At 42.9% G+C, this 26,511-nt stretch overlaps 1 protein-coding gene across 14 annotated transcripts in view; it reads right to left on the bottom strand.

The window, feature by feature from the left end:
* The window catches only part of ATG7 (autophagy related 7), a 220,902-nt gene that overhangs the window by 192,705 nt on the left and 1,686 nt on the right, over nucleotides 1-26,511 (bottom strand). For 5 of the 14 annotated variants that reach the window (XM_081072637.1, XM_081072635.1, XM_081072641.1 and 2 more), the window contains 4 exons: nucleotides 10,230-10,402; nucleotides 9,676-9,730; nucleotides 3,060-3,177; nucleotides 1,166-1,243 (listed from right to left, as the gene is read on the bottom strand). In XM_081072637.1, the coding sequence (XP_080928763.1) occupies nucleotides 1,166-1,243; nucleotides 3,060-3,177; nucleotides 9,676-9,730; nucleotides 10,230-10,389 (411 nt within the window). In that variant the 5' untranslated portion in view covers nucleotides 10,390-10,402. Of the gene's footprint in view, nucleotides 1-1,165; nucleotides 1,244-3,059; nucleotides 3,178-9,675; nucleotides 9,731-10,229; nucleotides 10,403-15,904; nucleotides 16,104-24,725; nucleotides 24,848-26,119; nucleotides 26,252-26,511 lie in introns of those variants that run through there. The other 9 variants (XM_081072631.1, XM_081072636.1, XM_081072643.1 and 6 more) reach the window with 6 other exon arrangements.

Genomic DNA, 26,511 nt, shown 5'->3' with positions numbered 1-26,511 from the left:
AGCTGTGGTAAAATAACATATTTTATATCAACATCAATATGTTTATATGCCCCCTCCAAAGAATTTATTCTAAAGAAATAGAATGAAGAGTAGGAAAAAAATGAGTATGGCCAATGTTGTTCACTGCAGCTTTTTAAAAAAGTGAATATTGGAAACAACCTAGATGTACGAGTCTATAGAATATACAGTCGACAGAATATTATGTAGTCATGCTTTATTATAAAGGATAAATTACTTTTGTATGTAGATATATAGATATACACACACATATATAAGACATACAGCACTTTTATTGCACTTTGCTTTATTGTGCTCTTCACAGATATAACGTTTTTTACAAAGTGAAAACAAAACCCTCCACCAACAAAAAGATTCTGACTCGCTTTATTGCAATACTCACTTTATTGAAGGAGTCTGGAAACAAACTTGCTGTATTTCCAAGGTATGCCTGTACGTATATATGTATATATGTAGACACACAAATGCACATGCGCATGTGTTTGGAGATGGGGGGTCAGGGTAGATGGTATCTCTACAATCAACCCTCACCACTTTCCCCATCACTAAGACCAGGTTCTTTCCCCTCCTTCCCTAGAAAGCAGCTGTTAACCTAATGTGATTTCTTTTCCTCTTCAAAGCTGTCCTTCATGTTCATTTTAATTAGACATCACTTATACAAAACATTTTCTTTCTTAAAAATACACAATTGTGTGAATAAGCTATGCAGTGTCATCTCTTCTAGTGCAGAGCTTTGGGGATGGTTGGGCTCCCAGAAACACCCCTTTTTCCTTATGTCAATGGACCCAGCACCTGAGCTCTGCAGGACTGTATTTAACAACATTGACCACAAACCACTACTCCCGGAACCTGACTTCAGCACGTCCTGGATGACAAGAGGTGGATGACTGTATTATATCAACATGCAACTGCCACCAGGAGTATGACGACTCTAGCAGCGCGATTGATCAGAATGAGTTAAGGCTGCACTGGTAAGAAGTGCTAGCACTATTGGGTTACTACCAAATGAGAATTTCTTTAACAGCCATGACTTGAATGACACAAGGTAAAACCTTCAGGGAGAGGAGAGCAAAGTGTTAATACTGGCACCTGAGCTTGCCCAGGGCATTTGAGCAATCTCCTTGTGACAGACAGTCCATTTACTTACTGCAAATGTCAAGAGGAGGAACTTGTTCAGGAGGACAGGGTTTTCAAGAGCAGCACCCGATTTTATGGATTCCCATATCTGCCAGAAGAAAGAAAAGCGTCAGGAAGGTTATCAGGCATCTCGGAGCTTCTCGCTCTCAAGCGAAGCACAGATCAGGGCCTACTTTATCCCAGGCAATGAAGTGGGTTGTTACCTCACCTGCCCAAGTCACACTCCTGTCCACCAGACACACTCCCTTAACAGGCTGAGAAAAGGGAGAGAACCCAGGAGCCTCCTCTCACAGTCTCAGCAACCAGGCCATTTTCATGCCTTCGTTATTTCCTTCAATAAATATTTACTTGTTTCCTGTCACAGATACCAGGCACATTGGGGTTACAGAAATAAAAGACAATCTCTAACCTCAAGAAGCTTACAGTCTAATGAGAGACAGACATAAATGTGCAAGTCCAGCGACCAGGTGGGACATGCTATGACAGAGGACGTAGAATTCCCAAAAGGAACACTGAACTCGCCTGGAGGCGGGAGGGAAAAGAGCCAGGCAGGGCTTTCGGGAGGTAGTGATTTGAACCATGTTTGGGTGACTTCTTCAAGTCTGATTTGGGATGATCTCACCTTGAGGTAGGAAGGAAAGGGAATGAAGTTCAAGTTCATGAATACTCAGCAAGTACTAGGATTGGAAGCAGAAGCTGGTACTGGCCAGCAGCTGCTGGTCACAGATGTCTTAGTAGTTAAGATTAGTTGCTAAACGTTGTGTCACTAAGCAAGACAAACAGTTGTGCCACTAAAAGCCACTCACCCATACATGGGCAGAAAAGGGAAATAAGCAAAGAGTAGATCCTGCTACTGAAATAATAACCGTGGAGGAGCTGCGCTGCTGAGGAGCAGGCCCCCACTTCTGATAAGTGGAGGAAGGGAGACTGTGGAAAGGCTGAGCTTTGGGTGAGGGTGGGGATTCCGTGGGGAGCAACCTGCTGTTTTCCACCATGGATGAAGACCTGACTCAATTCTTTAGGGACAGCCTTTTAAATGAGCAGCCGAAGCAGGAGCCCAGGAGCGGCCCAGCTGCAGGCCAAGGAGAACAGCCATGGTCACCTGAGTTGTTAGCTGCGTCCGTCCTGTTTCCATCCTGAGGGACAGAAGGGTCACCTTCCTCAGGACCAAGGAGGAGACTTCCTTCTCTTATCACGGCAGCCACATGAAATCAGACTCTTGTTTTTTAAGATCAGTGTAAAGACCACTTGATTAAGTGGATTAGAGGGGATTGGGATCAGTTGTCCCCCCATTTCAGTTCCTCACACTAACTCAGATGTGAAGACGGAAAGGACAGACATTCCAAGCAGAGACAACCTTGTGTCCTGAGGACAGAGGCGAGAACAAAAAGTAGGTGAAGGAAGGAATGAGAAGTGGTTTTCTGTGATTGGGCCAGAGTGACCGGACAGAAAGGCCACCGAGGCCAGACCATGAGGGGCCTTGTAAATCAGATGGAGTAGTTTACATTTAGCCCCGAGGATACTGTAGAGACTTTATGATCATCTCCGATAGCACTTGGGTGCTTAGGACTAGAAAACCTCTTCCAGAGGCGCAAAGAATAGAGCCCCAAACACATTCAGACACAGGAACCAACTCTCAGACAGAGGTCAAGCTGCTTTCAAATGCTAACTGGAGATCAGCAGCAAAGCTTTTCACTCGCTGCGCTGCCATGAATTCCAGCCTAAACCCAGGTGAGAGCCTCAGTGTCTTTCCCCTGACCTCCCCACCCACATGGAAGCCCACAGCTATCTCTGAGTAGTGACTACATACTAGTTTTTATGACAGACTCGTGTACCAGATCAGAAACACCATGCCTGCGGGACCACGGAAACTAAGATGGATGCCTCATGTTTTCCCAGCTAACCTCATTTGCTGCTTGTTCCAAAAGTAGCTTCTTATCTGCAGCCTTGAAAGCCTCCAGTGTGTTGGTATTATACAGAGTTCCAACAGCTGGGCAACAATGGGCTGGGGTGGGAGCACTCCTGGGTAGGAGAAAAACACGGTTAAGCAGGTACTGCTGGGACCCAGAGAGCCAGGGAGGGATAAACAAACGCGCCAAACAGTAGGAGACAGGACAGTGCTCTGTATGGGCAAACAGAAGATCGATTGTACATTTCTTTGGAAAAAGATAAATAACATTGCTTAAGAAATAAAAACAGTATGCCCCCCAAAGCCTCTATAGTCCCCTTACGCTATTCTCTCAGCATGTTGTTCTTCCACTGCCCCCCAAATATAAGTTCTTTTCAAATTTTTTATGCTTTCCCATCTTTAACCTGAAAGGGAAACATTATTCACTGAACTCTACTGTGCTAAGTACTGTACAAAGTTTGAATTCTCGTAACAGCTTGTTCCCCCATTTAAAGGCTTAAGTAACTTACTTAACTTAAGGGCAAAGCTAGAATCTATGGGCAGAGCTAGAATCTAAACTCAGAACTAGTTGGCTCCAAGGTGCTGTGCTACCGACGCCCCATCAAGCTCTCCCAGGCTGCGGCGCCCTATTTCAAACCCACCTTTACAGGAAGCCATCTCCTTATTGTCTCTGGTAACAGTTTATACATAAAACTGAGCATCATATTTTAGACTGCTTTCAAGACAGACAGTGACGTACACCCAACTGGATAGGAAGCTCTCTGAGGGCAAGGAAGATGTGCCCCTGGCAGTCCCACACCCGAGCACAGCCCGAACAGCTCTGCAGAGCTGCTGCTGAGCAAAGCCCTAGTGGCTGCCTGAGTCCAGACAAAATGTGTCACCTGGCCTGCCTGCCAGTCCATCCTGCCACCTGTGTACGGCACACTGCCCTTGAAGTCCTCACAGTCTTAGGGTAATCAAAATCAGGAGTGGGGAAGATGAGTTGATTCTGAACACACACTCTGATGTGGAGAAATCTGGTCTCTTCTCTGAAATGATTGTGTTTCAGAGGTTACAGAAGCTAAATGAAAATACTCACCTCATTAGTATCCTAATATTGCCACTTAATAACTACTGCAGAAAGAATGCATTTTTATTGATTGTACTGATGGTAGCTGTATGGTTTAAAAGACCCAGCACCTCTTCATTCGAAGTTTGCATACAGTTGGGTTCAGAGGGGCTGCAAGAAAAGATCAAAGCCTAAAACAGGCATGGAGGGGTGCAATGAGTGACAAAAATTCTGCCAAATGCCGTCTGAAAGGCTCAAATGCCAAGTCTTGGGGGAAGAAGAACTTTCAATGGCCAGAGTCTTCCTTTGGGAGTTGATGAGTCAGCAATCATAGGTTGTTTGTAACCATTCTACTCCAATACAAGAATATTTTTCATCCACGTGAGATGAGGCTATCAAAGAAAGTCTTGATGAGGAAAAAAAATCACAAAGAGGTGAGATCAATGCTACAGAAGAAGGAAGCAGAGTAGTTGGTAAACTGGGCCCTCTACTTTCATAAGACTTGGTCTTATGCGATTACTTCTGAAACAGAAGGAAGGATGCTATGTATGATCTGACTTTGATACAAGCCCAAGAGGAGGAAGATATCCTCCTTCCTAAATGTCCAGAAGTCCTGGATGTGTGAAAACCATGCCAAAGCCTTGTTCTGAGACTGGAGGAAACTACATCGTGAGAATTCAAGCAACTGCCAGGACAGCTGTGCTCCTAGGCTCTCCTTCAAGCTGATTAATGAGGGCAAGATTAAGTTTCAAAGGAGAAGCACTTTTCATGACTCAAGTTCCACCAAGGGAGGTGGCCAGGGAAACAAATTTAAAAGGGGAGAGAAAGCAATTCTACCAGTTTCTCAAGGTTTACGTTACACTTATTCCACGAGAGGTGGCTCAGATGAGGAGTAGAAAGAGCCCTAGACTTGGAAACGAGATAATTTTGTCCAAATTCTGTTCCTGGACATTTATTAGTTTAGTTTCCTACCATTCCATTCCAGAATAGGCAAATCCACAGAGACAGAAAGAAGATTCCTGGTTGCCTAGGGTCGTGGGGAGGGAGACGGGAGCAATGAAGAAGTGGCTGCTAAGGGGCACAGGGTTTTGGGGGTGGTGGTGAAAATGTTCTGGAATTAGACAGTGGTGGTGGTTGCACAACCTTATGAAGATACTAAAAACCACTGAAGTATACATTTTTAAAGGGAATTTTAGTATACCTCAATAAAGCTGCTTAAGAAATCGGACGGAAAAACCTTCCCCAGAGAGCAGCAAAGCCAGCAGTGCGCCCGCAATGATGTGTACACTAACCTGGCGAAGAACGGATGCTGCCCAAGTCTGCAGCCCAGGCCCGCGTGCGGATGTCACCCGCGGAGGCTTGGCCTGCATTTCGCTTCAGTCTCCCAGTGGTCACTCAGCAAAGTATGGGGACTGCTTTGCACCTGTTATCTGCACTTGGTCAAAGGACGGGCTAGATCCCCCAGAAGAAAGGCAGAAGTCACTTTTCACACCTGTAGGAATCTTACTCCATGTACTCAGCGCTGCACGGTCACAGAAAACTTGGTGACCCGGGGAAGTGGGACTCGGTCTGGCGGCGTGCAGCACTACCTCCTGCTTTCACAATAATCTGAGTTTGTGTTTATAACATCCTCTAACACAGTCCACTGGTGTCTTTCCATCAACCAGACCCTATCCCGTTTTGACAGCCATGCACTTAGACTGCTTGTAACTGAATCCAACAATTATCTGAGCATGTAATACCTGTCAGATCTGTGTTAGGTGCTAGAGAGACAGCAGAGAGTAAGACATAGCCTATGCCCTGCACAGATGATTCTGCATTTGAGTCTTATTTCCTTGGCTACTTTTTAAGTTCTTTGAGGACAAGAGTTATTGCCTTCTATTTCTCTAAGTACAATTTGAGGTTTAGAAAAGAAAAATATTTCCTATGACTAAAAAGATAAATGTTCCTCCAGGGAAAGAGGCCCAGGGAAAGACAAACTTTTCTTTTAACCAGTTGCACATTTATACGGAGATTGTACATCAAAATCTATTCTTCTCTTCTTAAACAGAAACAGAATACATACAGATCCGTTTCCTTTCCCCAGCAGGATCTGAGTGGAGGGATACATGCCCGTGCCCTACAGGACCTTTAAGAGATTGGGTGCATTTCTCCCACCTGTTTTCACCCTGGCTCTCTTTCCCTGTCTATCTACTGTGACCCGAAGGTGACAATTCAGTTGTCAGCAGCACACAAAGGCACGTCTCCCAGGATGATGGAGCCGTAAGAGGGAAGAAGGCTGGACCACCGCCCTGGACTGAGAAGTGGGCAAGAAATGAACTTCCTTTGTGTTTGTGCCATTACAATTTTGGGTCTGGTTCAGCAGTGCATCCTATCCTAAGACAACGCTCTCCAATGTAAGACAATTGGTGTCCGATAAAATACGACTTGACTGGTAATTCACCGAATACAACATAGAGAACAGGATCCTGTGTTGCTACCTTCGGGCAGAAGTTTGTGAGGCGTCCAGGGACTCAGAGTAAGGGGCATTTATCTGGCGCTATGCAAAGTCGAGATACTTGTGGCATCTCTTAAGTGAGAACTAGGATTGTTAGTTCTCCCACTGCATCTTATTCCTCTCTGTATGCCCAATCCTAGTATATTCTATCATCTAGACACAGAGGAAACAATAAGTATTTCTAAAATAACTATTACCTCTCCACATTTGTTATGGCATGGAATACAATCTAATGCAAATATTTGTTTTCTACCCCTGTCCCAGGCTCCTCCATGGCTCTGTGTTTCCTAAATTTTTGTATTCCTAACATACACATTCTGCGCATAATAAGCACGCAGTGTTTGATGAATAAATTCATGAAGATTTCCCTACAAACCCACGTAGGTATACAGTAATAAAAACAAAGAACAAACAATAATAATGAAAATAATTTGGACATAAAGAACTCCAAGTGCTTTAATTAAATTGCATTGGTCTGTTCAGGCTGCTATAACAAAATACCACAGAATGGGTGGCTTATACACAACAGAAAACTATTTCTCATAGTTCTTGGGGCTGGAAGTCCAAGGTCAAGGCACTAGCATGTCAGGTTCTGGGTGAATGCCCTCTTCCGGTCGCAGACTGTGCACTTCTCGCTGTGGCCCCCTTACATGGCAAAAGCAGTAAGCTAGTTCTCTGGGGCCTCTGTTATAAAGGCACTAGACCCATTCGTGAGAGCTCTGAACTCATGATCTAATCACCTCCCAAAGGCCCTACCACCTAAAATTAACCTAAAATTAACCTTGGCCATTGGGTTTTCAACATATGAATTTGGGGGTAACATAAACATTTAAACCATAGCACCAACCATCCTAAGAAAGAGGGACTCAAAATCACAGACTATTAAAACTAGAAGGAATTAGAAACTGAGAGTTAGAAAAGGACTTCTTCTAGTTAATTTGTTTAGTTAGCCATTATCAGATACTAGGTCTTCAAACTACATACAAATCCAGGGCTATTTTCACAACACCAGAGACCATGTTTTATTCTTGCTCACGTCCCCCACTGTGTCCCATGGAGTCCCACACATGGTGAGTATTCAGTAGCTAAATGAAAAAATATGACCAGAAAAATCAAGCAATTTCTGTGAAAGTCATAGGTGCAGGATCACAGATTTTCTTATCTCCTTCAACTAAAATTTCTGGATCACTGAATTTTAAGATGCTTGGATTTTGTAATAAAATCAAGGCTAACTTCTGTGGACTGATTTTTTTTCTATACTTGTTCCAAAGAACAAAACTATTAATATCTTTTAAAAAAATAACCTTCAGAATAAAGATAGGAGCGAGGCTGGCTTGTGATGAATGTTAGACTCTCCAGATTACATTAAAACTGCACTGCTGATATTCCCCACTTCATCATCTTCAGATAATTTATTACTTGTACACTGTCTGTTTTTCCTCATTATCTTGCAATTGCTCCAAAAGTAAGCTAGCTTTTGCCAAAACAGGAGAGAGATTACTAGGATGTAATTTGTTTTGATAACTAATCACAGGCATTATGGAGGAAGAAAGTTCTGAAGAGAACAAGAAACACCAACGCACACCTTTTAAAGATATAAAGATGACCATTATTTTGCATCTATGTTATGAAATTTAATTTTTCAATTTGATTGAGATAAAGGAATAATATGTGTTGACTTTTGGAGAGATTAAAAAAAGAAAATTCTAGGGATTCTTTATTTGAAATACCCTAACCATTGACTGCTGGCACTTTCAAATACCAGGCAGTTCTTGCAAAGACCTCTTTGCCCTCCCCAAATCCCTCATCTTGACACTGCCAAGGTACAAAAACGCAAAAACAGCTGACCTGTCTGGAGCCTTTCGTTCTTCAACGCAATTGTCTTACAACTCCCGACATAGTTCCTGTTCCACCCTTTTCTGCAGAATTCAGTTTGAGAGGACCACAAAAGCCCTAAGCCACAAATCCAATGACCCTTGCGTTGAACGCTGACTTTCTTGCTTCTGTTTTTGAATCTCTTTCCTTCCTGAAAACATTTCTTTCTTTGGTTTTTCTAACACTCTTCTGGTTCTTCCTCCTCTCTGACAACTCCCTCTGTATCTTCCTGCCCTCCCTAATGGGCTACCCTCACTGCTCTGGTCCTTTGTTCTTCTTACACGAGAGTCTCTTCCTCTCTTACAACGTCATGATCTTTTCTATTATACATGAAGACTCTCAAATGTAGTCTGACCCTCCCTCCTTGACTCCTGTGGCTCCTGTGCATTTCTACTGGATGCTGTCACCTCAAACCCAACATGTTCTAAACCAAACTCACCTCCTCGTGAAATTGTAGCCCCCTCCTGGTTTCTCTATTTCTGTAAACAAAATGCTCCCAGCTACTCAGACTGCAACCTCAGAAATACATTTTACCTTTCTTTCACCCTAGCTTCCTAAAATTAGGCCACATGTGACATAGGGCAAGCCATTTTACCTTTTGACCCATGTTCCTTCATCTGAAAGAGAGATAAAGGATTGGCAGGTCTGAAAGGATTATGTATGTGAAAATGCCTCGCTAATTAAGTCAATAAATGCCTTTTTTCTCTCCAGCAACTCCCCATGGCCTCCAATCAGATAAAAAAATTCTTTGAGGGTCTATGTCTTATTACTTTGTATAACCCCATCATGCCTTGCACAGATAGGGTTGCACAGACACAGAAGTAGCCTAAGAAACATTCCTTGATGCCCGTGCATAGGACTAAGTCAAGAGATACCAATAAAGGATCACAAAATATTAACTATGATCAAAATCAGGAGAGATGCCATCTAAGTCTCAATCAATCTAGATGGTGTTTGGCCTCAAACAGGCTGTGACAAATACCTGCTGACAAAATAAATCAGATAGTCCTAAGCATTCAGCACTTGTCTTTGTGTTATGGAGGATGAAGTGAACTACGAGGAGCTGGGCCCATCCACCAGGAGCTCCCCTAGTTTCCCTGTGGTCCATCTACAAGGGAGGTTAAGAATGGTCATTCCTTACAAAAAGCAAACATTGTTCTTTACTACAGATTTGCGGCAAGAAATACTCACATGTCAAAAGCACTGAACTCCAATGTTAAGCGAGCTGGCAGCCCAGCAGAATCACCTGCACAGAATCATGATCACATTTTCAATCGCAAGTCAGTAATAGCAGCACTTATAACAAATACATTTGCAAATAATTTTGTTCTCTTTGTTGAGCCCAAAGAGCCCTATGCAATTCCTGGTTATCCAAACTAAACAGGAACTTAGCAGAAAATGACAGTGCCTCTGTGAATTTGAGAAATTTGCCAAGAACATTTAAAAAAAAAATTCATTGGACAAAAATATTTCCAATCTCCTCCCCCATCAATACTAAGTAACCAGTATTAATTCTTTGGATTAATAACTTGGGTTTTACTTCTCCGTTTCTTTTCCCCACAACAGGGTAAAAGAAGTGAAAATGAATATGGGTCAAAAGTTAGGAAGTAAAACAGAAACCGTGAAGACCATCATTATAGAAGACAAGGGTGTCCCTTGTTAAAGGAAAGCTGACCCTATACTGGAGGGCACAGAAGATAATAGAAGACGATGGAAGACGGAAGATGGAGTTTAACATTGCCTACCATTGTAGTAATAACCCTTAATGTCCTTGGGAGCTTCATCCAGCCGATATTCATTCAGCTTCTTCTGGGTCAGCTCATGCCAGAACCCAGCATCCAGGGCACTGTTAAAGGGGGCGAACTGAAGTTTGGAGACTCCAGGATCCCCTGTAGCTGCCGCCATTATCTATTGCCTACTGAAAAACAAACCAGAACACAACAAAAGAGCACAAAACATGGTGAAAAAAAGAACATTTGCAATAATGTTTACTTAAAACAACAAACAGACATAAAGGAAAGAGTAAAATTGTCTCTATCTGCAGATACCATGACTTTATATATAGAAAATCCTAAAGACTCAACCAAAAACTGTTGGTTCTAATCAACGAAATCAGCCAAGTTGCATAATACAAAAGTAACATGCAAAAACCAGTAGCGTTTCTATACATTAACAATGAATTGTCTGAAAAGAAATGAAATCAATCCTACTTACATTAGCATCAAAAGCAATAAAATACTTAGGAGGAATATAACTAAGGAGGGGAAAGATCTCTACTCAGAAAGCCATAAGACAGTGATGAAAGAAATCAAAGGTGACACAAATAAATGGAAAGGTAGTCCATTTTTGTGGATTAGAAGAATTAATACTGTTAAATCATCAATACTACCAAAAGCCATCTATAAATTCAATGTAGTCCCTAACAAGATTTCAATGTCATTTTTTACAAAGGCAGAAAAAAACAAACACTCTTAAAATTGATATGGAACCACACAAGACCCCAAATCGTGAAAGAAATCCTAAGAAAGAAGAACACAACAGAAGGCATCACACTTCCTGATTTCAAGCTACACTATAAAGCCAAAGTCATCAAAACAGTATGGTATTGGCATTAAAAACAGACAAATAGACCAATGGAACAGAATCAAGAGCCCCGAAATAAATCCCAGCATATAGAGTCAATTAATATTGGGCAAGGGAGCCAAGAATATCAATGGAGAAAAGGCAGTCTTTTCAATAAATGTTGCTGGTATAATTATATAATTGGATATTTAACGTAAAAGAATGAAAGTGGACCCATATCTTACACTCACAAAAATTAACTCAAAATGGATTAAAGACTTACATGTAAGACCTGAAGCCATGAAACTCTTAGAAGAAAACATAAGAATAAAGCTCCTTGACATGGGTCTTGGTAATGATATTTTGGATATGAGACCTAAAGCACAAGCACCAAAATCAAAAATAAACAAGTGGGACTATATCAAACTTCTACACAGCAAAAGAAACAACCAACAAAGTGAAAAGAAAACCTACAGAATGGGAAAGAGTATTTGCAAACCATATATCTGATAAGGAGTTAATATCCAAAATATATAAAGAACTCTTACAACTCAATAGCAAAAAAGCAAATGAGCAAAGGACCCGAATAGACATTTCTCCAAAGAAGATATATGAAAGGCCAAAGGTACATGAAAAGATGTTCAACATCACTAGTCATCAGAGAGATGCAAATTAAAAATGCAATGAGATATCACCTCATGCCTGTTAGGATGGCCGTCATCAAATGGACAAGAGATAACAAATGCTGGTGAGGATGTGGAGAAAAAGGAACCCTCGTGCATCACTACTGAGACTGTAAACTGGTACAGCCACTATGGAAAACAGTATAGAGGATCCTCAAAAAGTTAAAAATAGAACTACTGTACAATCCAGCAATTCTACTTCGGGGAATATATCCAAAGGAAAGGAAAACATTAACTCAAAAAGATATCTGCACCCCCATGTTCACTGCAGTACTATTTACAATAGCCGAGACATAAAAACAACCTAAGTGTCCCCTGATAGATGAATGGATGAAGGATCTGTGATGTATATATACATACAATGGGATATTCCTCAGCCATCAAAAAATGAGAAAATCCTACCATTTACAACAACGTGGATGGACCTTCGAGGCATTACGCTAAGTGAGATAAATCAGAGAAAGCCAAATACTGTATGATCTCATTTATATGTGGAATCTAAAGAACAACAACAAAAACCACACCAAACTCAGGGAATAAGAGATCAGACTTCTTCCCAGAGGTGAAGTGAAGAGTGGAGGGAGGGGGAATTGGAGGAAGGCGACCAAAAGGTACACACTCCAATTATAAGGTTAGGACGTGATATCCACCATGACAACTATAATTGGCACTGCTGTATGACACGTAGCTGTGAAGAGAGTTAAATACTAAGCGTTCTCATCACAAGAAAAACATTTTTCCTTTTTGCCCTTCCTTTTCTTTTTAGTGTATTTATATGTAAAGATGGAAGTTAGCAAGACCTATTGTGGTGAACATTTCCCCATGCTGTATGCCTTAAACTTACGCAGTCAAAATGTATGTCAATTATTTCTCAATAAAACTGGGGGGAGGTGGGGGGGGGCAAACCCAAACTGACAAACAAAAAGTATGAGAGGTATCTGGGCGACCTGAAGACGCAACTTTGGAAATCAGCCCGAGTGATGTCCCTTCGTTAAGTTTCGCCTCCTCACGATACAGCTGACTTTCCTGAGTAACCCTTCGCGGCCCTCACTTTTGTGCATCTTCCTTTCTTGTTCAAGTCAGTCTGACTGATGGCGCTAGTGTTATTCCTTCTTCCACACAAAGTCTCAGCAGCTTTTGCCAGCCTGTGTGGTCTCAGAGAAGATTGCAAGTACAAAGCCCAGCCAGTTAGAAACACAACAATGCAGAGTTCTGAATGAGGGCAGTGCTTGAGCTCCCGGCTACGAGAAGGAAAATGTTTCTTCACACCAAACCACAGAACCTGCATTTCTCTGAAATGTCATCGTTTGTCCTTTAAATGCATGGAAATGCTGCACTTTACTATATTTTCTTTAACATTTAATTTTCTCCCTCAAATCATCAAATAAATGTGACCCTTCCAGCAACCGAGCAGGTGTACACTGGAATTCCCTCGGTGCCCTGCACTCTCTCAGGGGTACCTGTATCCCAGTCTGAGGAGCACAGTAGTAGAGGAACTCGGCAGTTCCAAAAAGCACAACTTGAGGTCCCTTCACTTTCCATCCTGTCCAATTGCCCTGTGACCAGACAGATTCATATTTCTGCAGTGGCACGTGGGAATAGTCACAGTAGATGGGATAAATGTTTTCAAAAGACAGTTCATTTCCACTCAGAGAGGTTTCACTCAAGTTTTGTGCCAAGCTTATTAAATAGCTTTCAGTTTTCCAAACTTGTTGGATTTTAGAATTAGTGATCAGAAGCTTTGGACTGATAGTAACGATATGGAAAAACACAAAGTTAGTATCATGTAAAAGGGCTAAATCTAAAAGTGGGAGAGGCACGTGGGGCAGAGCAGGGAGAAAGCCTCAGCTGGGCGCTGAGTTATGTTGAAAAGGAGGGGCGTGGAGGGGGAAGATGAGCAGAAGGCGGAAGGAACAAGAAGAGTGGGGAAACCATGTGGCAGAAACGGGGAAGCATGGGCCTAGCTGTCCTTGGAGGGTCGGTACTGTGCAAGAGCAAGAAACACAAAGTTGAGCAGGTTACACAGTGAATACGGATAGAGAAGATTCAAAGGTGAGGCTGAAGGATTCTGGAATGGGAAGCCAATTTGGAACAGGGAATATGATAGAATTCTGCAGTGGCAAAACGGCTCCAAAGGAAGTAGGTACCAGCCTAAAAACTTATGAAGACCTGGATTAGAGCTGAGGAGGTCAGAAGGAAAACAGAGAGATCCTCACTGGAGACAGTTTAAGAGAAAAGGTATTCCCACTTGGTCATCTTGGTGGATTCAAGGAACGAAAGAGAGGAAAAGGCCCCCAAGGATGTCCAGACCTGACTGGCTAGGAGAATGGCCGCTCCATGGCAAGAAAGACACCTGAGAGGAAGAGTCTGAGGCAGAAGAGTAATGATAAACTGAAGAGATTTTCAGGGAGGACAAAGGCAGGGTAGAGTGAAGCTGGCCCAGGGAACTGGGCTGGCTCCAGAAGGTGGATCAGAAATTTCAGAAGCATTTACACCAGGATAACTGCTAAAGCAGACAGTTCTTAAAGTTCCTCAGAGAAAGAAAAGCCAGAGCCCAACAGAGTCCTTAAGAATGTCCACTATTAGCGGGTAAGAAGAAACAGAACCAGCAGCACAAAGGACACGCAAAGGGCAGTACAAAGCACTAGTCGGTATACCAGGCTGGTATGTCTATCCACGGACCTGAAGCAATAACAAAGTTTGAAGAGGGTGACGACAAATGGTGGCAGACAACCCTAAAAGTTACCTCTCTCCTCCACAACTCAGCTGGCTTTTTCTTCCTGCTGTTGGTTTTTGCAAGTGTTCATGCTCAGCCCTCTCCTTAGCCTACAAGCTTTCCCCAAAGCAAAAGTATTCATTTTCTATATCAATTTCTATCTACATGCTAATGAATCCCAGGACTGTATTTCTAGCGCTAACCTGCAAACACATATTTAAGTGTCTTTGAAAGTCAGGACTTGGATTTCTCAGATATCTTAAATTCGACAAATCCGAAACTGAACATACCTTTTCCCAAAATTCTGCCCCTTTTCCTGTATGTCCTAGTTTACTTAGTAACCCCACACATTCAAGGTAGAAACCTGAGTCATCTTCAATTTTTCTGCCTCTCACATCCAATAAATCACTAATTGCTAGATGGTCAATCTTAAACAGTCCTCTGGAATGAGATGAAGTTACTGAATATGGACCAGGACCAGGCACCTGTTACTTCTCCCAACTGCCTTAAGAAGTAACAGTTGCAGTTTCAGAGAGGAAGGAACTGAGGTTCAGAGAGGTAAGAAGTTTACAGAAGGTTGGATAGTTAGTTAAGTTGGGGAACCAGCATTCAAATCCAATGCCAAACTCTTCATGCAATGTCACGCTTCCTTCTGTCCAGGTCGGCTTTCCTTCTCCTCACTCCCACTGCCACACGTCAGCACCCCCACGCCCACCCCAGTCGTCTCACACTCTGCTCCTTCTGCAGGACTTCTGCAGTACTGTGTTTACAGGTCATTGCCTTCAGTCTGTTCTTCTCCAAACAAGATGTCACACTGCCACCAGAACTGGTCTGCACAGGTTGACTCCCTTGTTTAAATAAACAAACAATCCTTATTGGCCTTGAGACTCAGAGAGTCAGGTGCCATCGCTACCTTAGCCTGCTAGCTGCCCAAATGTATGCCTTTGCTGATGACCCGGTATTATATATTATATAATATTATATGTAATTTTATATTAGATTACAAGACCTAGTCTTATATTATAGTAAAATAAGACCGGGTCTTATATTAATTTTTGCTCCAAAAGATGCATTAGGGCTGACTGTCCGGCTAGGCCTTATTTTCTGGGAAACACGGTAGTTCAGTGTTCTAACTGAATGCTTATTCTGTGCCAAGCACTACACTAAATAGTTTACATATTATGTGTGACAACCCCAAAGTTGTTGTGTTATACTTTCTTTACAGACAACAGAAGCACTGAGAGGTTAAGCAACTTGCCAAAAGTCACACAGTTAGGAAGTGAAAGAGCCGAGTCTCTAACCCAGGCCTGCTGGCTTCCGAGTCCTGACTTTCATCACTACACTGTAAGGCCTTGAAAAAAGCAGCACAGCCACCCTTTCTCAGAACCTTTCTATTGCTCATCAGCCCCACATGTGCTACAGAATAATCAGTTGTTTTGAAAAACATTTACATACTGACCTTTTACAATCCAGTCAAAAGAAAAAGACGGTGGCCAGAACACTCATCCATAATGCAAGGAAATCAGCGCAGCAGCAGACAGTGGTACAAATGGATTTCATCTGAAATCCTCTACGTGATGGGTCATCAGGCTCCTACACGCGTTAGTCATCCACCACTTACTCTTCAAGTTCAATGGGAACTTGTTTTCATCATCATTCTGCCGACGTCATCAAGGTGGAATTTTACCAGTGCCAGAGACAAAAGAGAAAGCTCTATTTGGTCCAGCACTTCAGTCGCTGGGGAAAAGTGCCTCGGGATGACCACTTAGAAGATAGAGGAGAGGCACAGGAAGAAAGGCATTTGCATAAGTGATGCATAGTTCAAACATTTCCTGACTTATTTGCTCTTTGAGAAATTCCAAACTGAACCCAAGAGCCTATTTCACAAGAGGATACGGTTGGTGTGGAGCTGCTGAACCGCTGGTTGACAGGCTAAGAAAATGGGAAGATTTTAAGCAACAGCAGCATGTGATAAGGAATCCACTAGAAACATCTAAACGGGACACTCAAGTATAAATGTATCAAGTAGGAACCGACACATCTAGGTCATATCGCCATCTTCCCTAACCGGAAGGGAAGATTCAAGAAGTGAAGATCGGAAGGAAATTCTGGAGGGATTGGGAAGTGAGTCCTTGGTGCAAAGTGATGCATGTGTAACTAACCGAGATCCAGACATTACCTGCTCCCTGAAAATCAAGGCTTGCCTATATAACCCTAGACAGTGTAGGTGAGACTTCTGGCCTCTGCTTAGCTTAGAAAGCTAGAAGATTATTTCTATCAACCTTCAAAGCTACACACAGACACATTCATGAAAAGAAACTGACACAGGCATCATTGTACGTGTGGCTCAATTTTATTTCAAACTATTTCTATCAAATTCAGGATGTGAAACCCACGAGTTACACAAGATGGAATTGTGTCACTTCCAGTGAAAGAGGAAAGGCTTTGGTGAGGATTCAACACTTTCATGAACAAGAATCCAGCGGTATAAGAAAGCCAACAGTAACCAAAACATCCGGTCAAGATTAAACCGAAAAAGTAGGGGGGTGGTTAAGCAATAGGAACTCTCTGGGGCTGTGTCTACCACCCAAACTTGGTGCAAAGTTCAAGCTTTTTTTTTCTTTTTTTTCAAGCTTTTATGAAAATAAAACTAAGTCAATGCTCAGCAACAAGTAGGAGATTAAAAAAAGAAAACTCCATTGTATGACTACTTATCAAAGTTTCTCTCCAAATGGACCTAAACTTTGTGTTTGTGCTGTTCTTTCAAGTCAAAACTCCACATGAAAATGAGTATTAGTGGTTGCTTCCCAGGAAAGGAGCTATGGTGTCAGGAGACGGACGTGGAGGGACTTGTTTCACCGTCTGACCCTTTTGCACTTTGAATTTTGTGTATGTGGGATAACAAATAAGTAAAATCATTAAAGAAAGAAGTCCTAACTCAATGGCAGGAAGACAGAGGAAAGCAACTCAACTGCTTTAGTGCCAGGAAATAACACCTGGGAGATAGGTGATGAATGAATCATGTCATATTCATCTTTTTTCAGCACTTACCACGGTGCCTAGAAAACATTAGGAGCCCAGTAAATGTTGACATGAAATAATAGCTCTTGCCCCCCCAAAGGGCCAATGGATGGATACTATAAAGGGACAAATTTCAGCAGAGTTTAAAAATTACCAATGACCTGAATTGTCCAAATAGGAAATAAATTGACCAGGGAGAGAATGAATTTTCTGTTAGTAGAAGTGTTCCAGCATATATTAGATGATCATTCGCCAAATAATATTGTACAAAGGATTACTGTATCAGGCAGTCAGGCGAGACTGGGGGAGGCAGACTTTTCCTGAAAAGGGCCAGATAGTAAATATGTTAAGCACTGCAAACCAAAACAGTTTCTGTCATATTTCTTCGTCCTTTTTACAACTCTTGAAAAATATAAAATACATTCTTCGCTCATGGACTGCACCAAGAAAGGCCCCCGGCAGGGTGTGACGTGCAGGGGGTAGTTTGCTAATCCCTGGATTAGCCGATCTTCCATCAGAAGGCAGCAGAAATATGCAAGGACTGCAGGGGGGGCAGCAGGTTGCAAGACCAGATTCCAAAGCCACACTTGCTGATCTGTAATATGCACCTTACACCACTGCAAAGACATCTTTATGAACTAGTAAATGTAGTCTACACAGAACACTCTCACATGTATGTCAGCGTTATTAAGACAAAATGAAGCTCGTCTGGTATTTATTGACGCTCATAACACGCGGCATTCCACGTCCTAAGTAGGCATGTTACCACAAGTCTGACGGTTTCCTTCGTTACTTTCTCCTGGACCCCTGTAAATGCCCCCTAACTTCTCTAGTGCCACCCTGGTGGCCCTGCCACACCCCACCTCTGACTCGATGCTGAAAAACATCCAGCAACTTGGTACTCCTCTAACACACTTGCTGTCCTGCCACCACAACCCTGAACGCACAGCTCCCTCTGTCTAAAAGGCACACCAGCTCCTGTGCTGCCTGGCACTTTTCAAAACCCAGCTCAGAGGTGATCTTCTCTAGAAAGCCTTCCAGAGCGGCCTCTCACTCTCTGCTCCTCTCGTCAGCTACAGTTACTCACTTCTGTCTTTAAGGTACCTCTACATTTAGTATTGTTGTTCAATTCTTTGCTTTTCTGCCTGCCTCCATTCCACCAACCTGACTGTAAATTCTACCAATGCAGATCCTGGCTCATATTCCTCTAGGTATACCCTGGTCCCTTGCAGAGTGGCTCAAATGTTACTAAGATGGATTCTAGAAACCTTTTAAGATGAACTCTAGGAACCCAGGAGAAACAAGAGAAAGAAGTAATGCAGGCTTCTGTGATGGGGAGAAAAACTCGAGGCTTGTTACTATGGAATATGGAGACTGAAGTAGGAAGTCATGAAGAATATACAGAGATACACCATGTGACTTAGGTCTCTAAACCTATCATTATTTTCTAAGGACTAAGATCTTAAAGGGCAGAAAACATGCACATACAAATCAATTCAAATGAAACCTTACTCAACCAAATGCAGAAGTAGTAACGAATCAATCTTTCTTCGTGAAAGTGTTTCCATAGTTACATAAATTAAAAGCCCAAGTTCACCGCTCGAAGTATCTCTCCACAAAAAATCTAGTAATTACAAGGGAGAGAAAAAGTGACTGTACAGTGACAAAATCTGGCAGACACCATCTTAATGAAGGGACCAAAGTTAACACCAGCAGTAATGTGTCGGACAAACAAACGTCGTGTGCTATTATCCAACAGAACACACTGAAAAGAACATGTCTCCGGTAGTCAGCTGGAAACACATGACCCAGAGCAAACCGGGAGGAAACATCAGATAAACCCAAACTGAAAAACATTCCACAAAATGACTGGCATCGGTTTATCTCTTTAAAAGTGTCAAGGTCTTAAAAGTTAAGGGAAGACAAAGGAACTGTTCCAGAGTGAAAGAGACGAGAAGAGGCCACGCCTGATCCGAGGCTGGCGCTCTGCTGTAAAGAATGTTATCGGGACAACATCTGAATGGAGGCTTCTCCATTGGAAGGTCTTTGTCTCAATTCTTGTAAGGTTTCTGTAAGTTTAAAATTGTTCCAAAGTAAAATATTAATACAATTTTAGTGCCTGCACACGCCGAGCCTATGCTATGTTCACCAGGCAAAACCAACCAACGTGACAGAAGTTAGAATAGAAATTACAGGATAGGTAGGACATGGCTATTGACTGGGAAGGAGCACGAGGAAGCCTCCTGGGGAACCCGAAATAGTCTCTATATCCGGAGCTGGATGATGGTTACAGGCACGTACATATGTAAAAAATCCACGAGCTATATATGTATGATGAGTGTACTTTACTACATGTATGTTATACCTGAACAAAAGAGTAGAACAGAAAACCCTATATTCGAGCTATACCAACCCTACAAAGAACCTTCCTGTATTCATCCGACAGTTAACAGACGACCTACTTAAACCTAGCTTTGGTGAAAAGACATTCATTGCACTCAGTAAGAAGTTTATATGAAATATCATTTCCATACATTTTTCTAGCATTTTATCAAAGATTCTGAAATGGAAGTACTTTGGCTCTGCTGTTTATAAAATTAATTGAGGCAGAAGTGCTTCCTGGAGTGCGTCTGCCCAACCATTCTCCCTCCATGGGGGACCAATAGGATTGGACACGACAAATATTAACCCAGTATAGGATTTTTAGAAATGAAGAAGTAAAATTGGTAGAAAACAAACATCATAGAATAAAAAACAACAACGAACTGTCTTCAGGGAAACGAGACCCTTGGCAGGAGGGCAGAAAAACAGACCAGCCTGACTACTAAAAAATCTCTCACTAGAATTTTTCCGCGTGTGTTGTTGGGTTTTTGTTTTCTTTGCTTTGGGAGGGCAGGGGAGTTTTTAATGGTTCAGAGGAAGGATGCTAAAAGCTAAGGAAGTTGGGAGCCTGGTGTTCAGTCGGATAAACCCAGGTTTGAGTTCCGGCTCCACCTCTTACTGGCTGAGTAGCCTGGGGCAGGTAACTTCATACCTTGTGGCTCCCTTTCATTGTCGGTAAAATCAGGATAATTGCACCCAACCCAGGAGGTTGTGGGGAGGGCTGAATGAGAGGGTGTAATGTACCTGCTCCAGTGCCTGGATGGAGTCAGCAGTCAAGAAATGGCAGCTGCTATTGCTTTTCCTTGTTACCCCCCCGCCCAACACACACTGGTGCCTGACTAATGTGACTGTCCTTCTCCATGCTATGAAAACTGCCTCTGCTACAAACACACGTCATTTAAGTCTCATCTCCCTTCACTGTAGTCACAGCAGAGGTTTAATTAAAATGAAACGGATGGTCTCCCGCTACATGTCATTAAGGGGGATGTCCAGAGGAACAATTTCTAAGGGGTTAGGAGCACTGTGTTCAATTTCTCTGAGGCCACGTGGGGCCATTCACTTAGCAGAAGTGCCAGAATAACCGCAATTTGGCCCTGATGTACCTTCTCTGGGCCAAAAGGGAGCACACAGAGCAAGCTTCTGTTCTCATTTTTCCAGCTGCAGGGCTGTGAGCTCTGGCAGTCATTAAAATAAGCACCAAACCACAGAATATGTTTTTAGCTGCTGATGGGTGAAGAGGTAGAGATGGCTGGGAGTGGGGAGAGGGCCCCTTTGGCATATGGAGCCAATACACATTCTGTCAGCTAGAGATGCTGCTACAACTTTATGAGTTTTGGAAACAATTTGCAAGGCTGCTAAAGAGGGAGATTTAAAAAATCTTCTCTTCCAAAAGGGGGCGGGGAAGGGAGGAGAGTAAGAGTTCCAAACTTAGGACAGATTAGGCTTGACTGGAAGAATAAAACTCAGGACCACTGCAGGGCACCTGCTGTGCCCTACAGGGTAGAAGCCTCAGTCCCTTTTAAAAATTGCATTAGAATCAAGATGCCCCTGAGCCAAATTGATGTCCCCACAAGATACCAAATCACCCAAAATGGCATTTTTGTGACTGTGCTGTTAGGTGGTAACAGCTGGTCACATAAGTCAGCAGAATAACTGCTTTACGGACGAGTCGTCCCCTCACCTCCCTGTCAGCGACTTCTACCCCTACAGAACTGACATTATTTGCTTCTTCAGGAGGTCAATCAAAAAACCAGCAGTAACCTCCATCGTCTTCAAACTGTAACCTGCATTCTCCCAGGAGTTGTTTTTCTTTTCTTTCGTTTAATTGTTTTCCTTCTGTTGTAATAACTTTAACCTTCACATACATTCTGCTCTCACCCAGCCTGTTTGGAGAATTGATGCACTGGATAGATACCAGTATTGTGGGGTGTAGTAAGCCTACAACGGAGAGTGGAAGCTGAGAAAATCTGGAAGAAAACAGACAACACAAGGATGATGGAGAACAGTATGACTACTTTTGAGTCTTTTTTGTTACCTCCAGTCAACAGTGTCACATTGGCTTTTTTGTGACTGTACTCCATTCTGTACATGAGGGACAGCCACAGAATTGCTAGGGAGCTCTTATGTCAAACAACAACTAACACCTGTGATGGTTTCCTAAAAGCCGGTGAAATTATGAAGGCCTGCTTCCGAATAAGCAAGTCTCTCTGGTTTTCATTTCTGGTGACTTTCAAGGAGTCCTGAAAAATGGGAGAGATGCTGAAAAATTAGAACTAGCCAACACTTGATTTCAGATTTTCAAAATATTTGTTTTCCAAAGGTGAGAATGAGAACGGTTCCTGTAGCCCACTCACCAGAGATTTTGCTCCCAGGAAAAGTGTCATGTGGGCCCTTCCAGTGAACACGGTTACCTTTGTACAGTTAGAAAATTGTAGCAATATATTGATTAGATTATCTCAAGACATTTTTACCCTTGTCTGTCAAAAAATTGTCATTACAAAGATCCAGCCATCATGCCTATGACCTAAACAGAACCCCCTCAGATGTGACCTCTTGTGCAACATAAAACCTGGGGAACCGTATGCAGCAGTCCTGGGGAATCACAAAGGCCTCTATGGTTTAAGAACAAGTCATGACAGAGTGACTGCATTTTTGCCTTGAGCACAAAAGAACCTCAGACATAGGACGGGGGATATTTGGACCTGAGCAAGGTATCTAACAAGGCTGCTCCAGGTATCCTAGCAGGTAAGATGAAGACATAGGAATTAAGTACTAACATAATTACAGGGATTAAGAACTGGTAAAATAATCTTCTTCAAAGGACGTTGGTTAAGGAATGAACTGACATTAATAAGCAAGGAGCTAGTAGTGGTTAAGTCTTTGGTCCCATCCAATTTATTTTTACCGTAGTCCCCCCCTTATCCGGCTTCTCTTTTTGCAGTTTCAGTGACCCACAGTCAACCACAGTCTGAAAACATTAATTGAAAAATTCCAGAACAATTCCTAAGATTTAAATTGTACATTGTTCTGAGCAATGTGATGAAACCTTGCACTGTCCACCTCTGTCCTGCCCTGGTCACGAACCATTGCTGTGTCCAGCGTATCCACACTGTACATGCTCCCCACCTGCTATTCAAAAAAAAAACAAAACAAAAACACCCTTCAATTATCAAGGATCCTCAACCATTGACATCATCTGCTCCTGACATCCAACGGTCAACATGCTCATGACTCAGTGATCCAGGATTGGCCAAAGCACATGACCCTCCTTCCGATGTGCAGGCAGGTCAGGAGCCTAATGCGTAGCCTAATAGTAGCCTGCATCCCATCATTCACCTCACCAGGGAGGCGTTTTACCATCTCACATCATCACAAGAAGGGTGAGTACAGCACAATAAGATATTTTGAGAGAAGGACCACATTCACTTAAGTTAAATTGTACAGTATATTGTTATAATTGTTCTATTTTATTATTAGTTATTGTTGTTAATCTCTTGCTGTGCCTCATTTAGAAATTAAACTTGATCATAGGTATGTACATATGTATAGGAAAAACCAATATATATAGGGTAGGGTACTATCCACAGTTTCAGGCATCTACTGGGGGTCTCGGAACATATCCCCCATGGATAGGGAGGATTTTATTTATCTATATTAATGAATATTCATCAATATTTACTATGTATTTCGTGTGTGCTGAACCTGTGTCAGGGGCTTATAGCAAGAAAACAGACCAAACAAATATATCCAACAAGGTATTCTTATTATATTTTATCAGTGACTTGAATAACAATATGTCTGCTTATCAACTCTACACATGACATGAAGCAGGAAGGAATAGGCAATATGATGTATAAAAAAATCAAAATAAAAATCATTCTGATCATCTGGAATGATAGACCTATTTTAACAAGATTAAAACTTTCATAGGTAAATACAGGGTCATAAATCTCAGTCCAAAAAATTATCCAACTGGACAATAAAGCAATCTGATACACTGGAGGCAGTACAATAGATAGAGGGGCATAGCTTCATGAGTCAGAGCGACCCAAGTTCAAATCCCACCTCTAGCACTTCTAGCCACACAACCTCGGACAAGTCATTTAACTTCTCTGAGCCTGTTTCCCCACCTGTAAGGTGGGGAAACCATGTACCATACAGAATTATTGTGAGAATTCAATTAGAAAATGCATGTATCTGACACACGAGGTACTCAAAAGTATAACTAATATTATCAACAAAACATGTGCCAAAGACACTGGGGTTTCCATTTAGTTATTCCTGCAGTAAATATTCAGATTATGTACTAGTCCCCATGCTGTATTTCAGGATTCAATGGCACAAAAGCTTTGGTCCCTGCCAGGTGGGAGGCTGTGCAGGAATACAGACAGGAAGAGCCTGAACTAAGGCAGTGGGAGAGAAAATGGAGGAGACGTGTCGGGAGATATGAAGGAAGTAGGATCTGTGGAGCTCTGACGACCACCTGGGCTGGCGGGGGCGGGGAGGGTGGTATGAGAGGGAAAAGTCCAAGATGACTCCCAGGGTTCTGTTTTGAATGACCAAATGGAAGAACGGGAATGAGTGAGAGTAAAGAATAGAGAAAGAACCACAGGTTTGGAGGGAAGATGCTGAGCTTAGTTTTGAACTTGCTGAGGTCGAGGGCTGGTACTCAGGAGAAATCCAGGCTCAAGATACAAATTAGCGGTCACTGGCAGGCACATAAATGGGAGTTGAAGCTGTGGGTGAGAAGAGCAGAGTAGAAAGCAGAGCATTGGAGAAAACTAGCATTTAAGAGGAAAAGGAGGAAAAGAGCCCACAATGGAAACTGACGGGGAAATGGCCCGATGGATAGTACAAAGCAGGAACGGTTTTCATACCTGAAGGAGTATCAGCAATAGCAGATATGCGGAGAATTCAAAAGATGAGGACGGAACCGTGTTCAGGAGTTCTGGCAACATCAAGGTCTGATGACCGGGAAGTCAAAGGCAAGGTCAGGAAGCTAGGAGAGGCATGAAAATGTGAAAGACAAGAAGATGGGCAAGGGAGCTGCCCACATACACAGGAGAAGCGCCGAGCAGCGCTGAGAGCCCCTAGTGCAACCATGTCGAAAGCATTTTTGTAACAAGCGAGGTGGGGCCTTAGGTCACCTCAAGAAAAGAACCGTCCTGCTAGGCAAGGACAGACTCCTGGAGGAAAGAGGACTTCTTTTCTACACCGCACACTCAAACAGAGACTGTCGAATAGGAACAAGGTCAAAGAAAGAAGATAAATCACCCAAAGGTGATTATTCTGGGGCTGGACTGACACCGAGTGAATAGGGTGGTACCCCGTCAGCCAAGACCATGGAGATGCATACTGTCTACCTGGTAACAAAGCAGCACCTATTTATTCTCCCTTGAATACACAATCTGGCCTCACTTACACTGGAGAAAGGTGGGAAGACTGGGAGGCAGAGGAAAGGAGGAAGGCGTTCATGAACTTCACGTCATGTAAATGAAATTGGAGGACAGAGCCCATTTGGACTTCCCAATCAAATCTCAGAGAAGGTCAGGGAGAATCAGCCAGGGACCACTCACCAAAGAATTTTCTTATTATTTCCACACAGAGGAGTCACTTCCTCCCCCCACTCCCCATATCCTGATTCCCGTCTCCCTCCTCTCCCCGTGTAAGGTCATTCAGTTACCAGTCAGCAAATCCCACTTCCTTTATGTCACAAACCCAGCCACCCCGTTCTCTCCCCACAGCCACTGCCTTGGTGCAGGCCTCCCTCCTCTGTCACCTAGACCATGGCCACCGTGCCCTGACCGGTGTCCTGCTGGTCCTGCCCTGGCTAGTACAACCACCACAATGCTACCTCGGTTATTTAAAACAGGCGAGGACATGTCACCCCCTGCTTAAAATCCTTCGTTGCCCCACTCTCCACCACCATATTTTCAAAATAAAGTCCAAACTTCTTAGCATGGCACTATTATCTGCTACAGTTTATTGTTTACCATGTACCAGTGCCAAGTGAGTAACACATATCATCTCTTTCAATTCTCACAGCAACCCTGGGAGGTAGACTTATTATCTCCCCTTTTTATAGACAAAGAAACTGAAGCTTGGAAAGAGAGCGCCTTACCCAAGGTTACACAACTACGTCGTCAGCAGCAAGGCCACTATGGGTCCCCGGGTATTTTAAATTCCAAAGCCTGTGTGCTGAACCTGCTATTGCCCACAATTGGGAGCCCTCACGCTCGGCTTCCTGCCTACCCTTCCAGCCCCCTCTTACCTTCCAGCTCCGCACTCTAACTCGGGTGAAGTGCTTGTTGGTCATGCGTGGCTGTCCACAGCCCGTTGCTCATGCCATTCCCAGTGTCTGCAATAGCACCCCACCTCCCGGCCCTTCCCCTGGCTACTCCTGCTCATCCTTTAGGATTTGGATAAAGAACACCTCCTCACAAAAGCCTTCTCGGATTCCTCAGCCCGACTTCTAAGCACCCTCAGTCCTCCTCTAGCAAACCTCTACAACAGCTTCACACCATAGTATTGTTGTCTATCTCTGTGACTTTAAAAAAAAAAATTATTTCCTTGAGGACATGTGCATCTTACTCATGTTGGTATTTCCAGCTTTGCAGAGCAGTGCCAGGCACACAGAAGCTCAATAAATATTTATGCTTATTC

Source organism: Rhinolophus hipposideros, assembly GCF_964194185.1.
Source record: "Rhinolophus hipposideros genome assembly, chromosome: 14".
In the NCBI taxonomy this organism is placed as follows: Eukaryota; Metazoa; Chordata; class Mammalia; order Chiroptera; family Rhinolophidae; genus Rhinolophus; species Rhinolophus hipposideros.
Note: the sequence above shows the minus strand (reverse complement) of the source record. Positions and strands in the feature narration are given on the sequence as shown.